This window comes from Pseudonaja textilis, unplaced genomic scaffold, assembly GCF_049901715.1.
Source record: "Pseudonaja textilis isolate UNSWEBS1 unplaced genomic scaffold, rPseTex1.2 PTEXSCF23, whole genome shotgun sequence".
Classification (NCBI taxonomy): Eukaryota; Metazoa; Chordata; class Lepidosauria; order Squamata; family Elapidae; genus Pseudonaja; species Pseudonaja textilis.
The window spans coordinates 21,470-35,753 of NW_028262868.1; the positions used below are offsets into that span (position 1 = coordinate 21,470).

The following is a 14,284-nucleotide window of genomic DNA, read 5'->3' on the forward strand; positions in this document are numbered from 1 at the left end:
CGCCGCGCCAGGCCAGTCGGCTAAGGGGGCTGGAGAACACACGCGATGGCGACGGCGGCGTTCGGGCCCTTCTTCCCGGCATGCCTCGCGCTGCAAGGCGGCCCTGTCCCTCCCTCATTCGCCCTCCCGACCGGCGCGCAGGCGCAGTCCGCCCCCTGAAGGGGGCTGGAGGACACACGCCATGGCGACGGCGGCGTTCGGGCCCTTCTTCCCGGCATGCCCCGCGCTTCAAGCCGGCCCCGTCCCCCTTTCCCCGGCCGGCGCGCAGGCGCTGAAGGGTCGAAACACGCGATGGCGGCGGCGGCGGTGGCGGCGGGGGGGGGGGCGTCGCGGCTCCTCTTCCTGCTCGTCTCCCGGCGGGGGCGGCGGCGGCGGCTCTTCCTCGTCCGCCGGCGGGGGCGGCGGGTCGGCGCCGCCTCCCCTTCGCCTCCTTGGCGCCCTCGTCGGGCCTGGCGCTGGAGGCTCTGGTGGGGCTGCTGCTGCCGCCGCCGCCTCACCCGGGAGCCTCGTCCCCGCCGCCGCCGCCGCCCCCGGGGCTGGCCGGGCTGGTGCGCTGCGCGCGGGACTGCGGGGCGCAGGCGCAGGTGAGCGCCCGCTCGCTCGGGTTAGCCTCTGCGCGCGTGCAGAGCGCCGATCTCCTTCCCTCCCCCGCCCCCGCCGCCCCCGACCTGAAAGTCTCTCCCCCCGTCCCCTTGCAGGCGTCGCCGTCGTCGCTAAGCAGCCTGCTGGTCCTGAGCAGCGCCCGGATGGGCTCCATGAAGACCCGGTGAGTGCCCCCCACCCCCGGGGGGCCTAGAGGTCTCAAATCGAGAGGCTGGGAGTTGGATCCGAGGCTGATCTTTGGAATGGGATCCCCTGGTCAAGCAGGGGGCGGGGTTGGACTAGATGACCTCCAAGGTCCCTTCCAACTCATAAGCTGATTTGAAGGAACAAAAGGACCAGGGGAGACAGGAGAGGAGCCTTCCGATATTTGAGGGTGGGGGGTTGGACTAGATGACCTACAAGGTCCCTTCCAACTCTGTTCATCTGATTTTAAGGAACAAAAGGACCAGGGGAGGCAGGAGAGCAGCGTTCCAATAGTTGAGAGCCGGGGTTGGACTAGATGACCTACAAGGTCCCTTCCAACTCATCATCTGATTTTAAGGAACAAAACGACCAGGGGAGGGAGGAGAGCAGCCTTCTAATATTTGAGGGCAGGGGGTTGGACTAGATGACCTACAAGGTCCTTCCAACTCTGTTCATCTGACTTTAAGGAACAAAAGGACGAGGGAGACAGGAGAGCAGCCGTCCAATATTTGAGGGCAGAGGGGTTGGACTAGATGACCTGCAAGATCCCTTCCAACTCATAATCTGACTTTAAGGAAAAAAGGATGAGGGGAGGCAGGAGAGCCGACTTCCAATATTTGAGAGTGGGGGGTTGGACTAGATGACCTTCAAGGTCCCTTCAAGTCTGCCCATCTGACTTTCATCTGATTTTAAGGAACAAAAGGACCAGGGGAGACAGGAGAGCAGCCTTCCAGTATTTGAGCACAGAAGGGGGTTGGACTAGATGACCTACAAGGTCCCTTCCAACTCATCATCTGATTTGAAGGAACAAAAGGACCAGGGGAGGCAGGAGAGCCGATTTCCATTATTTGAGGGCAGAAGGGGGGTGGACTAGATGACCTCCAAGGTGCCCCTTCAAACTCTTGTTCTTCTATGATTCCTCTCCCCCGCCCCCTGGTGGCCTACAGGTCTCAAATCGAGAGGCTGTGAATTTGATCCGAGGCTAATCTTTGGAATGGGCTCTCCTGGTCAAGCAGGGGGTTGGACTAGATGACCTCCAAGGCCCCCTTCCCACTCTTGTTCTTCTACGATTCCTCTCCACTTGGTGCCTGATTTTTCCGCTCTCCCGGGCAGCTTCGAGGGCCTCTGCCTCCTCTCGCTGCTGGTGACGGAGAGCGGCTCGGAGACCTTCGCCCAGAACTGCCTGGGGTGGCTGCACAGCCTCCAGCACCTGCTCCAGGTGAGTCCGGGGGGAGCCTCCCCCGTCCCGTCGCCCCGCCGAGACGGGAGCCCTGCCTCACCCCGCTACCTTTTCCCCCCCCCCCCAAAAAAGTCCCAGGATCCGCCCGCCACCATGGAGCTGGCCGTCCCGATTCTCCGAGACCTCTTGCGCTACTCCGCCCAGCTGCCCGAAGTGGCCCGGGACATCGGCACCAACCACATTCCTGGACTCCTCACCTCCTTGCTGGCTCTCAAACCGGAGGTGAGACCCCCCACACACACACACCCCTTCCCCAAACCCCGGGGTGGTGGCCTTCCCCTCCCCTTCCAGGCTGACCTCTTCCCTCTCCCCCTTTTTGCCCCCAGTGCCAGCTGCCCGTCCTGGAAGGATGCCAAGCGTGCATGACTTTTTATCCCCGAGCCTGTGGCTCCTTGCGAGTAAAGTTGCGCGGAGTAGGACGAAGGGGGGCGCAGGCGCTGCTCCGACCTCGCTTACTCACCGGCCGCTTTGCTTTCACCCCCCCCAGGGCAAATTGGCCACCTATTTCCTGTCTTGCATGGATGCCGAAACGCCTCACCTGCAGCAGGTAAACGCTCGGCCCCGTGGGGACCCGCTTTGGTTCTGTGGGGTGGCCTGGTTTTATTTTATTTTCCCTTTTTTTAAAAGAATTTTATTAATTTTCAATAAACAAACATAAACCAACAAACATGAAACCATAAAACCTATTTTTGGAAAGTAGCTTAAGTCCCAGGTGACATTTTTTTGTACAGACATGAAATCAAATTCACGCTCCCTTTGATATACCCTTTTATATCTTATTTATCATTCTACATTTTCTATATTGCTTTTCCCCTCTTTTTACTCTCTTAATCCTGTTTTATTTATTTCCTTTCCATTGAAATCATTATCCTTCTATCCTTTGTTCTGTTCTGTTTTAGCGGTCTCTTCTCTTTTCTCATTAACACAAAATTTCCTCCTGTAATCACGGATTGGAGTATGACGCCTTTATTTTATTTTAAAAGCAATTTTATTGGTTTTTAAAGACAAACCAAAACAAACCAAACATAAAAACATCCAGCTTTCTTTCGTAAATATACAAGCAACGTGTCGGTTGGTTTACAGATTTTTTGTGCATCCATTTCATAGTCTCAATTACAGTTACGTTGCATGATAACTCATATTGTCAATCAAAAATTGAATACCTTAGTATTGCTATTAAACAATCATTTGACCATGATTTTATTCATTCATACTTTACGAGATAACCATAGTTTATTTAATTTATTTTATGACAAATCATATAGTCGTACCAAATCTATCCTAGTAACATCAAAAAGAAAAAGAAATCTTTATATATTTGTTATTTTCTAAGATTCTAAATATTCTATTATTGTATTTTATTATCTAACCATTGGTAGATAAAGTCCCAGATTTTATAGAATTGTTTGTCCTCTTGTTCTCTAATTTCAAATGTCAAATCGACTCATTTCAGCACATTCCAATATTTTCTTACATCTTTTTGTACAGACATGAAATCAAATTCACGCTCCCTTTGATACACCCTTTCATATCTTATTTACCATTCTACGTTTTCTATATTGTTTCTCCCTTCTTTTTACTCTCTTAATTCTGTTTTATTTATTTTCTCTCAATTTAAATCATTGTACTACTATCCTTCGTTCTGTTTCCTCTGTCTATTCTCTTTTCTCATTAACACAAAATTTTCTCCTGTAATTGCCGATTGGAGTATGACGCCTTTATTTTTATTTTTAAAACAATTTTATTGGTTTTTTAAGACAAACCAAAACAAACCAAACATAAAAACATCCAGCTTTCTTTCATAAATGTACAAGCAGCGTGTCGGTTGGTTTACAAATTTTTTGTGCATCCATTTCATAGTATCAATTACAGTTACGTTGCATGATAACTCATATTGTCAATCAAAATTGAATACCCTAGTATTCAATGATCAATCATTAATAAATCAATCATTATTGATTGATCTATTGAACTATTAATGAACTATTGAGCTATTAATCATTTGACTATAATTTTGTTCATACTTTGCAAGATAATTATAATGAGTATGACGCCTTTATGTCTTTCCCCTAAATTGAACACTTAAAACAATATATAATTTTCAATCGGATTCTGCTTAGTACGTTCTAAAGCCACGTACTATATTTTTTTAAAAAAATTATAAGTTTATAATGTAATTGAAACAATAATCCATGGCAATTAATCTCTTATCGTTAAAATTAATATTCATTTCAGTCTTAAGCATTTTACGCGTTCCTTTTCCAATAGGTATCGGGCTTCTATGGGAACCCTTATAAAACAACGGTTTTCTTTGAAGTCAGCGCAAAGTTTTGGTTTTTTTTTTACAAATTTTATTTTCAAAGAGAATACACAAACAAACAAAACATAAAACATCAGAACACAGAACATCTTTTCTAAAAATTGCTTAACAAAACAAATAAGACATCTCACTTAAGTACAACATAGTTCTAAGTTGTCACCTTTCCACACACAATTTAATATGCATCTTATATATTCAACTTCGTATCTTATTTCTCTTTTCCAACTTCTCCCTGTTTCTTCCTTTATTTCTGTTCAATTTTATTCATTAAACTTATACTTTCATGTATCTAGGGGAACAACTTATCAAACAATGGTTTTCTTTGAAGTCAGTACAAAGTTTTAGCGTTTGCTTCTCATCCTCCTTCAATTGTAGTCAGCTGTTGGCCACCTTCCGCTTGCGAGGCCGAACGGCGCTAGTCCTCAGCACGGCACCTGGTGCTCCGCTGGGATTTTTCCCACCTGGGGGTGGGCAGTGGTGGTGGGGAGAGTCCATTCTCTTCCCCGCGGCTGCTCACGCCACCCCTGCCGCTTTCCTTTCCCCCCTTCCCCCTCCGCCAGCTGGCCTGCGAGTGCTACGCGCTCCTGCCTTCCCTGGGCGCAGGATTCGCACAGGGGCTCAAGTACCGGGAGTCGTGGGAGCAGCAAGCGCATTCTCTGGTGGCCACCCTGCACCGCCTCCTGGGCACGCTGTACGAGGGGGCCGAGACGGGTGAGTGGGACGCCGGCGATCCAGGCGTTTCCGGCGGTTTCCGCCTCGCGAGGAGCTTAGCGGCCTCCGCTTCTGGAGGGGACCCCGCCGGTCTCGGGGGGGAGGGGGTCCTCGGAGGGAGGCCGCGGTGCGTTCCCGTCGGCGGGAGGGGGTGGGGGTGGGGAACAACCGATGGGCCAGCGCTTACTCCCCGCTCTTCCCTTCAGAACCGCCGCACTACGACGGGCCTGGCGAAGAGGTCGTGCTGCCACCGTGGGAGGACGAGGCCAGCCCGCTGCTCCTGGCCAAACACCGCTTTGCGGCCTTGGCCAATTGCCTCTGCCGGATGCTGAGGTCGGGGCCTTGGACCCCCTTCCCCTCCCTGGCTGTTCGACCATGGGGGAGGCCCGTCTCGACCTGCCCCGTCTCCCCTCTCCTCTTTTCAGGAACGATTTTGGGGCGCCCGTGGCGGTCCCCGCCCAGGCCATCCTGGACCTCGTTTGCCGAGCCCTCGACGTCTCGGTCAAGAGTATGGTGAGGAGGGAGCCCTCTGCCCGTCCGCCCACTTGGCTGGATTTTTCAGGCCCCAAAGGGGGACACCCCTCCCCACCCGATGGCGAGGGCTGGCCGGCGGTCTTCGGAGGAGGGAGCGCGTCGTAACGGGGGAGGGGATCCAAATAACTTTTGCGGGATTGGAGATTAGAGCTGGCCGGGCGGTTCTGCGCAAAACAGCCCCCCCCTCTGGAAGCAGTGAGACCACCCCACCCCCCACCCCAGGACGGGGGGTTGGCTGACCCTCGCCCCCTTGTTTTCAGAGCTGGTTTGGGGACGGCCCCCTCCGGATGTTGCTGCTACCCTCAATCCACCTGGAGGCCCTAGATCTGTTGGCTGCCCTCATCTTGGCGTAAGTCAGGGATGAGGGAGGGGAGAAGGGGGTTTTTTTTGGGGGGGGAGGGCCTGGATCTTCAAAGCAGGCGGCCTCCCCTCCCTCTCTCTCTCTCTTTTCCGCAGCTGCGGCCCCCGCTTGGTGCGTTTCGGGGGAGCCCTCGTCCGCCTCTTCCCGCAGGTGCTGAACACTTGGCGAGCCGGCCAGGAGTTCCCTTCGCCCGGGCTGCAGCGGCCTTACAGGTTGGTGGGGGAGGGTCTCTGGGCCTCGGGCCGCCTCCCACAGGGGGCCCCTACCCACCCCCCCGATCCCTGTCTCCTCAGCGCGGTTCGGGCCCGGCTGTACCAGGTGCTGGATCTGTGGGTCCAAGTGGCCGGAGCGGCCTCGGGGCTCCTTCTGGGGCACAGCAGCCAAAGCGACGCCCTCCTGGGACACTTGATCCAGGACATCAGCCCCCCGAGCGACGCCCTGAAGGTGAGCCCACCCCACCCCCTCCCTTCTTCTGCCCTGGAGGGCGGGGCCGCCCTCCCTGACGTGCTCTGCTCTCCCCCTCCCCCTCCCCTTCCCCAGATCCAGCCAAGCCCCGCCTTGGAGGGGAAACCCAGCGCCGCGAAGAAAGCCAAACTCTCTCCGGCGAGCGGCCTGGGCTGCCCGTTCCGCAAGCACGACCCTCAGGCCAACAGCGACGTGTGCCTGGCGGCTCTGCAAGGTGACGTTTTCCGCCCTCGGGAGGGGGGGGGAGGGAGGGGCGCAGGCCAGGCTCCCTCTTCGGTCCCCGCTGGAAGGGGAGCAACCTCGTCCCCCGCTATCTGGGCCAGCCCTTCCCCCTTTGAGCAAACCTCCTCTCTTCTCCAGGCCTGAGCCGGGCCGTCCTCACCTCGGGCAGCCTGATGAGAGAGCAGCTACACACGGTGAGCCAGGCGGGGCGAGGGAGGGCGACGGGAGAGGGAGGGGAGTGCCCGTGCCGAGGAGAGGGGGGGAGAGCGCTCTACTCCTCCCGCTGAGAGAGACCCTCCGTCCCCAGAGGCTGCAAGAGCTGGCCATCCCGCTGCTGATCCGGCTGGGCCAGGCCGACCTGCCTCTGGGTTCCCCCTACGCCAGCGCCGGCTGCCGACGCGAACTCTACCGTCTGCTGCTGGCCCTCAGCCTGGCGCCCGCCCCTTCCTGCCCGCCGCCTCTGCACTGCGCCGTCCGGTTGCTGAGCCAGGGCCGGACGGATCCCAACCTCCTGGTGAGCATCCGGTTTCCTCCACCCTGCCTTCTCGCTCTGTCGCGGCGTCAGTGTGGGAACGGAGGAGGAGGAGGGGGGCGGTTTTCCCGAAATAACGGCTCTCCCCCGTGCCGATTCTCCCGCTACCGGACATCCCGCCTCTCTCTCTCTCCCGCGCAGGTCTCGTCCTTCTGCACGGAGGCCTCGGTCATCTGCAACGCCCTACTACACCCTCGCGTGCCCTCTCTGCAGATGCCGCTCCCCGGCCCTCCCGCTCACCTGCCGGGCTCCTCGCAGGTCTCCCCGGCGGTGGCGGCGGTGGCCGCAGCGGCTGCCAGCCTGTCCCCCTTCTGCCCGGCCGTCCCAGGGCCTTTCCCGCCCTCCGGCCGCTCCCTCCGGCCCCCGGCCCTCTCCCGGCTAGCTTGCTGGGCCTCCCCTTGTCGGGGCTGACCGCTCCCCCGCTGCCTCCCCGGCTTCTCCCCGAGGATCCCCTTCCCCCTCCCTCCCCGGGCCCCGGCGAGGCGTCGGCCCTGGGCCCCGGCGCCAAGCTGCGGCGCTCCGTCTTCGTCCATTACGACAAGGAGGAAGAGGAGGACGTGGAGATCTCGCTGGAGAGCGACTCGGACGACAGCGTGGTCATCGTGCCCAAGGGGCAGCTGGGGAAGGCGGCCGTTGCTGTTGCCGCGGCCCCGAACTCGGCCCGGGGCCCGCGCCTCCCGCCCCACCGCCCCGCCCGCCCCGCCCGCCCCCTCCTCTCCCCACACCCCTTTGGTGGCCTGTGAGAGGCCGCCCCAGAGCCCCGCCGGCCCTGACTCTGGCGATCCCCCCGCCGGCCCCGGCCGCACCGGTCCTGCCGCCTTCCCCGGTGGCCGTAGCCGCCGAAGCCCCCTTGCCTCCGGCGCTGCTGGAGGAGGACCCCACCGTCATCAACATCAACAGCAGCGAGGAAGAGGAGGAGGAGGAAGAGGAGGAGGAGGATTTCCCCGAGGACGAATTCCTGGACGAGGAAGAGGAGGAGGTGAGGCCGGGACGGAGCGGCCGGGGAGTCCCGGTTCCCAGAGCGGGGAGGCGGGAGTGCAGCTACGGCGGAGCCCCGGCTGGAGCGCGGACGGTCCGGTGGCAGGGCAGCTGCTCGTGCGTGTGTGTGTGTGTGTGTGTGTGTGTGTCAGTAGCTTTTTTTTTTTTATGAACAAGTTTTATTGATTTTTGAAGACAAACAAAATATAACACATAGAGGTATAAAACCTCCTTTTCTAAGAATTACTTATAAGTTTCAACGAGGCAAATAAAGCATTATTTTTTAAAACATAGTTCCACATTATCACACTTCCATTTACACCTATATATCTTTTCCCAATTTCTCATTATTTCTCCCTTCGCTTTCATTCAATCGTGTTTCCTTCTATCAAAGTGTCAGTAATTCTCAATCAATCCTAAGCACACAAAATACATAACCTAAAGCAAAACATTGGAGAGAAAAAAAAACCCCAAAAACCTCCTTAGTTATCATTTATACATACCTTTTCCCGATTTCTCTCCCTTTAATTTCATTTCTCCAAGATTTTATTAATTTAGAATTAATTTATTAGAATGAATAAATAATTTTATTAATTAAATCATCCACACACTAAACAAAAAACTTCTTTTGAGAAGTGACTTGGCCCCAGGTTACATCTTTTTGGACAGACCTAAATCAAATTCATGTCCACCTTATATACCCTTCATATCTTATTAACCCTTTTGTATTCTCTATATAACTTCTCCCATCTTTTCACTCTCTTAATTATATTTTATTTAGTTCATCTTATTTCAAAGTCATTATACTTACGTCTTTTGTCCGTTCTTTACCAAACATCTATGAATCTCTTCCCTTTAACAAAAAATTTCCTCTGTAATCGCTTTTGAAGTATGACGCCTTCTCCTAAAATATATACATATACATATATATATATATATATATATATATATATATATATATATACACACACACACACACACACACACACACACACATACATATATACACATATATATATATACATATATATATTTGTTTTCTGAGGTTCTCATGGTATTTGTATGTGGATCTTTGGTTATTGGGTTTTCTCCCGCGTAGATACTTTGAATCTTACGCGGGAGAAAACCCAACAACCAAAGATCCATATATATATGTATACATATATATATACATACATATATATACACACACACACACACACACACACACACACACCCCTTCATATCTTATTAACCATTTTGTATTCTCTCTATAACTTCTCCCATCTTTTCACTCTCTTAAGCGGGGAGGGGGGAGCGCAGCTACGGCGGAGCCCCGGCTGGAGCGCGGACGGTCCGGTGGCAGCTACTCGTGCGTGTGCGTGTGAGAGTAGCTTCTCTTCCTCCCCTTCCGGCCCAGGAGGAAGAATTTGACGAAGAGGAGGGGGACTTTGAGGAGATGGATGAGGAGGAGGACGACTTTGAGGAGGAGGAGGAGGAGGAGGAGGAAGGCCTGACGGAGGAGGAGGAGGAGGAGGAAGGCCTGACGGAGGAGGAAGAGGAGGAGGAGACGGGGCTGCCCCCTCCTCTGGCCCGCAGGAGCGAAGACCAGCCGCCTCCGGCGCTCCTGCCTGCCGTGAAAGACGGGCCCCTGAAGGAGGAAGAGGAAGAGGAGGAGGAGGAGGGAGCCGGGCTCCTGATGGAGGTGGAGGAGGAAGCCTTCCAGCCCCCGAGGAGGAGGAGCGGCAGGAGGAGGAGGAGGAGGAGGAAGAGCGGACGGCGGGGCCTCTGCTGCTGCTGAAGGCGGAGGAGGAGGACCCGGCCTTGCCTCTGCTCCCCGGGGCCCAGCCTCTCCCCCTGCCGGAGGGGCCCAGCCTGCCGGGGGCCCCCACGGAACAGGAGGGACCCCCAAAGGAGGCGGCCCCTGCGGGCTCTCGGCCGCCGGACCAAGCCGGTTCCAGCGGGGACCTGGCGCAGGGCGGGCCGGACTCTGCCGCCGGGCAGGGGGAGCCGGAGAAAGCGCCACCAACGGAGCCGACGGAGGAAGAGGTGGTGGAAGTGAAGGAGGAAGCGGTGAGGCCCAGGCTCTGCTGGCGGGGCGGGGGCTCTGGGTTCGAGAGCAAAGGGGAACCCCCCTCTCCCCCACGTCCTTTCGGGCCATCGGCTGGCCTGCAGCCCCCATAGTTCCTCTCGGACAAAACGGCCCTTGGCTGGCTTACTCGAGCCCGCGGAGTTTGGCTCTTCCGGGCCTGGGTGGTCTCACACACACACCCCACCCCGCTTGGGCACGGGGTCTTCTGCCGATTTGCAACTTGCCGTGGGAAACCAGTTTGTGGCCAGAGCCTCCGTCGGTCCGTCGGTCAGTCAGTCTCCCCGGCTGACCCCTTGGGAGCAGCCCCGTCGCTGGGCCCTTATTGGGGAGGGACGGGGGGAGCTGCGGCTTCTGGTCAGTCTTGACCGCTCCCTGAAGAAGAACCCCTTGAAGACCCCCGACTGGCCGCTCCTGGTCCAAACCCCGGCAAGGGGTGGGTCCAGCTGACGGTGCGCCTCTTTCCTCCCTCCTCAGGCCGGACCCCTGGATGAGACGGAGGCCATGTTGGCGGACTTCGTGGACTGCCCCCCGGACGAGAAGGAGCCCTCCCAGCCCTGCTCCTGAGAAGATCGGGGAGGGGGGACGGGGAGGGGGGGGCTGCCCCAAAGAGGTTTTTGGCCTTCGGATTGGATGATTATGATTATTATTATTTTTAAAAAATTTTTCCAAAGTTGAATAAAAGTTTTTTTCCCCTGGATGTGTGTGAACTGCCTCTGGGTTGCTGGGACGGGTGGGCTTGGCATGCTCGACCCACGGGTCCTGACCCGGGTGGGAGCGGGGCGGGGGTCTGCCGCCTGTGCTCTGCCCCGTTGGGGGACGGGAGACGCCTCGGGGCTTTTAGGCGGATCTGGACCCTAAGAGGACTGTTCCATGTGACACCACCAGCGTGTGTGTGTGTGTGGGGGGGTCTGCTGCCTGCGCTCTGCCCCGTTGAGGGCGGGAGACACATTGGGGCTCTTATGCGGAGTTGGACCCTAAGAGGACTGTTCCATTTGACACTGCCAGCGCGGGGTGGGTAGCGGTGATGTCTGCTGCCGCCTGCGCTCTGCCCCGTTGGGAATGAGAGACGCCTCGGGCTTTTATGCAGAGTTGGATCCTAAGAGGACTGTTCCATGTGACACCGCCAGGGCGGGGGGGTTGTCCTGCCGCCTGCGCTCTGCCCCGTTGGGAATGAGAGACGCCTCGGGCTTTTATGCAGATCTGGACTAAGAGGACTGTTCCATGTGACACCGCCAGCGTGGGGGTGGGGGTCCTGCCGCCTGAACTCTGCCCCGTTGGGGCCGGGAGACGCATCGGGGCTTTTATGCAGGACTGTTCCATGTGACACCGCCAGGGCCGGTGGGGTGTCTGCTGCCTGCGCTCTGCCCCGTTGAGACGCCTGGGGGCTTTTATGCGGATCTGGACCCTAAGATGGCTGTTCCAAGTGCGCGGGGGTGGTGGTGGTGGTGGAGGGAAATCCAGGCTCCCCCAAAAGCGCCCTCTGACGCTCGCCCCCGTCTCGCCCGTCGGAATGGGCCGATCCGCTCTCAAGCAGCCCATGCGCTGCCCCGCCCCCTCCGGCCTCGTCCATCCTCTTCCCGACGCAGGGGAGGTCACGTCAGGCGCTCCTCCTCCTCCCTCAACACTCCCCCTCCGCTCCCTGTTGCAAGAGTGGTTGGCGCTGCTCTGGTGACCTGCCAAGGGCAGCCGGCGGCGGCTGTAGCGGCGGCGGGAGCAGCAGCAGCAGCAGCAGCAGCAGCAGCAGCAGCCGCCGCCTCGTCCGCGGGACGGTCGGCGGTTCGCGGGGTCGGGGAGAGGCAGCTCCGGCTTCGGGCCATGGCTTCGCTGCTGTGCTGCGGGCCGAAGATGGCCGCCTGCGGGATCGTGCTCAGCGTCTGGGGGTCATCATGCTGGTAAGGAGCCCTGCCCGCCTTGCTTGCCTGCCTGCCGGTCGGGGGTCGGGGGTGCCGTCCGGTTGCCCCGGCCGATCCCCCTCCAGCCGTCCGGTTGCCCCGGCCGATCCCCCTCCAGCCGTCCGGTTGCCCCGGCCGATCCCCCTGCAAGGACGATCGGTGGCCGGGCGACGCGGGCGGCGTTCCGGGGACCGGGAGGAAGAAGAAGAAGGGGAGGGGAAGCTCCTGCCCGGCTCCCCGCCGACCCTGCCCGCTTCTCCCGTTTTGGCAGGTGCTGCTGGGTCTCTTCTTCAACGTCCACTCCGCCGTCCTGATCGAAGACGTGCCGGCCACCGAGAAGGACTTCACGTGAGTCCCGTCGCCCGCCTGCAAGAGGAGCTTCCCCGGCTGGGAACGGGGCTCCTCCTCGGGGAGGGACGGGGGCTGGGGGCTGGAGGGGAGAGCCGGGCGAGGCCTGGGGGGTCTATGGTGCGTAGACCCCCTTTTCCCCCCCCTCCCCGTAATGAGCCGCCCTCTTCTGTCTCTCCCCCCATCCACAGGACCGGGGTCAGCGCCATCCACGCGCTCTACGACCAAGTCAGCTACAACTGCTTCATAGCCGCCGGCCTCTACTTCATCCTGGGCGGCTTCTGCTTTTGCCAAGTGCGGCTCAACAAACGGAAGGAGTACCTGGTCCGCTAATGGGGCCCCCCGCCCTCCTCCTCCTCCGGGGCTGAAGCCCCCTCCCCTCTCCCTCCGTTTCACAGACCCCCGCCCTCCTCCGCTGCAGCCCCCTCCCCTCCCTCGGTTTCACAGACCCCCTACTCCCCTGCTGAAGCCCCCTCCCTCCCTCCTTCACAGACCCCCTCCCTCCGCTGCAGCCCCCTCCCCTCCCTGGGTTTCACAGACCCCATCCTCCTTGGCTGCAGCCCCTCCCTCCCTCCCCCAGTTTCACACACACACACACACCCATGAAGGAAAGTGTCCCTCTCGGCCCTGAGCAAGAGAAAGGCGCTGGGGGGGTTCTGCATGTGTGCGTGTTTCCCTCCCCTCCCTCTCTCCTTGGTCCCCTTTTCTTGAAAGCCGAGGCCAAAGAAGTCAGTGGGCACCGCCCTTCCTCTTTTCGCCCGGGGGACCGAACGGGCCTGTTGTGTGTAAATAAGCAGCGGGGTTTTCCTGCCCTCTCCTCTCCTTTCCCTCCACTCCTTTGCCACCTTCCTGGCTCCCAAAGGTTTGGGCCTCGCTAAGCCAGGCGGTGCAGCCAGCAGCCAGTCCTGCCCGGTTTCGAGCCGTGTCTTCGTGCCGTGTCTTTCGTTTTTGTCTTGGGCTCGTGACGCCGCTTTGCTGCCCGGGGACTGAAAGGAAGAAAGGGCATGCAGAGGGAATGGGGGGGCTGGCAGGGCTCCCCGCTTCATGCCTCCTCCCGGGGAAAGGAAAGGGGGCACTGGGGGTGCCAGCTCCCTTCTGCTGCTGCTGGTGCCCACGAGAGTCGTGTGTGCAATAAATAACTTTGGATCCAGCTTCTTGGCTCTTCTTCTTTCCAAGGGGACATGGGGGGAAAGGAGGGGGCTGGCAGGGCTCCCCATTTCATGCCTCCTCCCCGGGGAAAGGAAAGAGGGCGCTGGGGTGCCAGCTCCGTCTGCTGCTGCTGGTGCCCGCGAGAGTCGTGTGTGCAATAAATAACTTGGATCCAGCTTCTTGGCTTTTCTTCTTTCCAAGGGGACATGGGGGCTGGTAGGGCTCCCACTTCATGCCTCCTCCCGGGAAAGGAAAGGGGACGCAGGGGGTGCCAGCTCCCTTCTGCTGCTGCTGGTGCCCACGAGAGTCTGTGTGAAATAAATAACTTGGATCCGGCTTCTTGGCTCTTCTTCTTTCCAAGGGGACATGGGGGAAAGGGGGCTGGCAGGGGCTCCCATTTCATGCCTCCTCCCGGGAAAGGAAAGGGACGCTGGGGTGCCAGCTCCTTCTGCTGCTGGTGGTGCCCATGAGAGTCGTGTGTGCAATAAACCAATTTGGATCCGGCTTCTTGGCTCTTCTTCTTTCCAAGCGGGGTGGGGGGATGCCAGAGCCAGGGCCTTCCAAACTGGGTTGCCTTCGCCCGAAGGAGGCGGGCTGGGGTCGGTCCCGGGGGGGGGCGGTGGGAGGGAGTCAGCGGGTCGGTGGGCTCCAAGGCTTGGCCATCGACAGCCAGGC

General features: G+C 57.9%; 2 protein-coding genes across 2 annotated transcripts; both read left to right on the forward strand.

Moving 5' to 3' along the window:
- The first annotated feature begins 291 nt into the window (after positions 1-291).
- PELP1 (proline, glutamate and leucine rich protein 1) lies at positions 292-10,915 on the forward strand. Its single transcript, XM_087919026.1, is given in 23 exon segments — positions 292-314; positions 316-417; positions 419-584; positions 699-766; positions 1,900-2,005; positions 2,099-2,248; positions 2,353-2,424; positions 2,514-2,573; positions 4,907-5,057; positions 5,264-5,390; positions 5,483-5,570; positions 5,852-5,940; positions 6,048-6,164; positions 6,246-6,396; positions 6,493-6,631; positions 6,778-6,833; positions 6,947-7,153; positions 7,313-7,516; positions 7,519-7,807; positions 7,810-8,150; positions 9,549-9,860; positions 9,863-10,201; positions 10,695-10,915. Coding segments are annotated over 23 exon segments (3,447 nt in total). The 3' UTR covers positions 10,785-10,915.
- Positions 10,916-11,913: 998 nt separating this feature from the next.
- On the forward strand, positions 11,914-13,611 carry RNASEK (ribonuclease K). The gene is given in 5 exon segments (XM_087918999.1): positions 11,914-12,099; positions 12,102-12,112; positions 12,384-12,460; positions 12,652-12,807; positions 12,955-13,611. Coding segments are annotated over 4 exon segments (294 nt in total). The 5' UTR covers positions 11,914-12,035; the 3' UTR covers positions 12,794-12,807; positions 12,955-13,611.
- Positions 13,612-14,284: the final 673 nt, after the last annotated feature.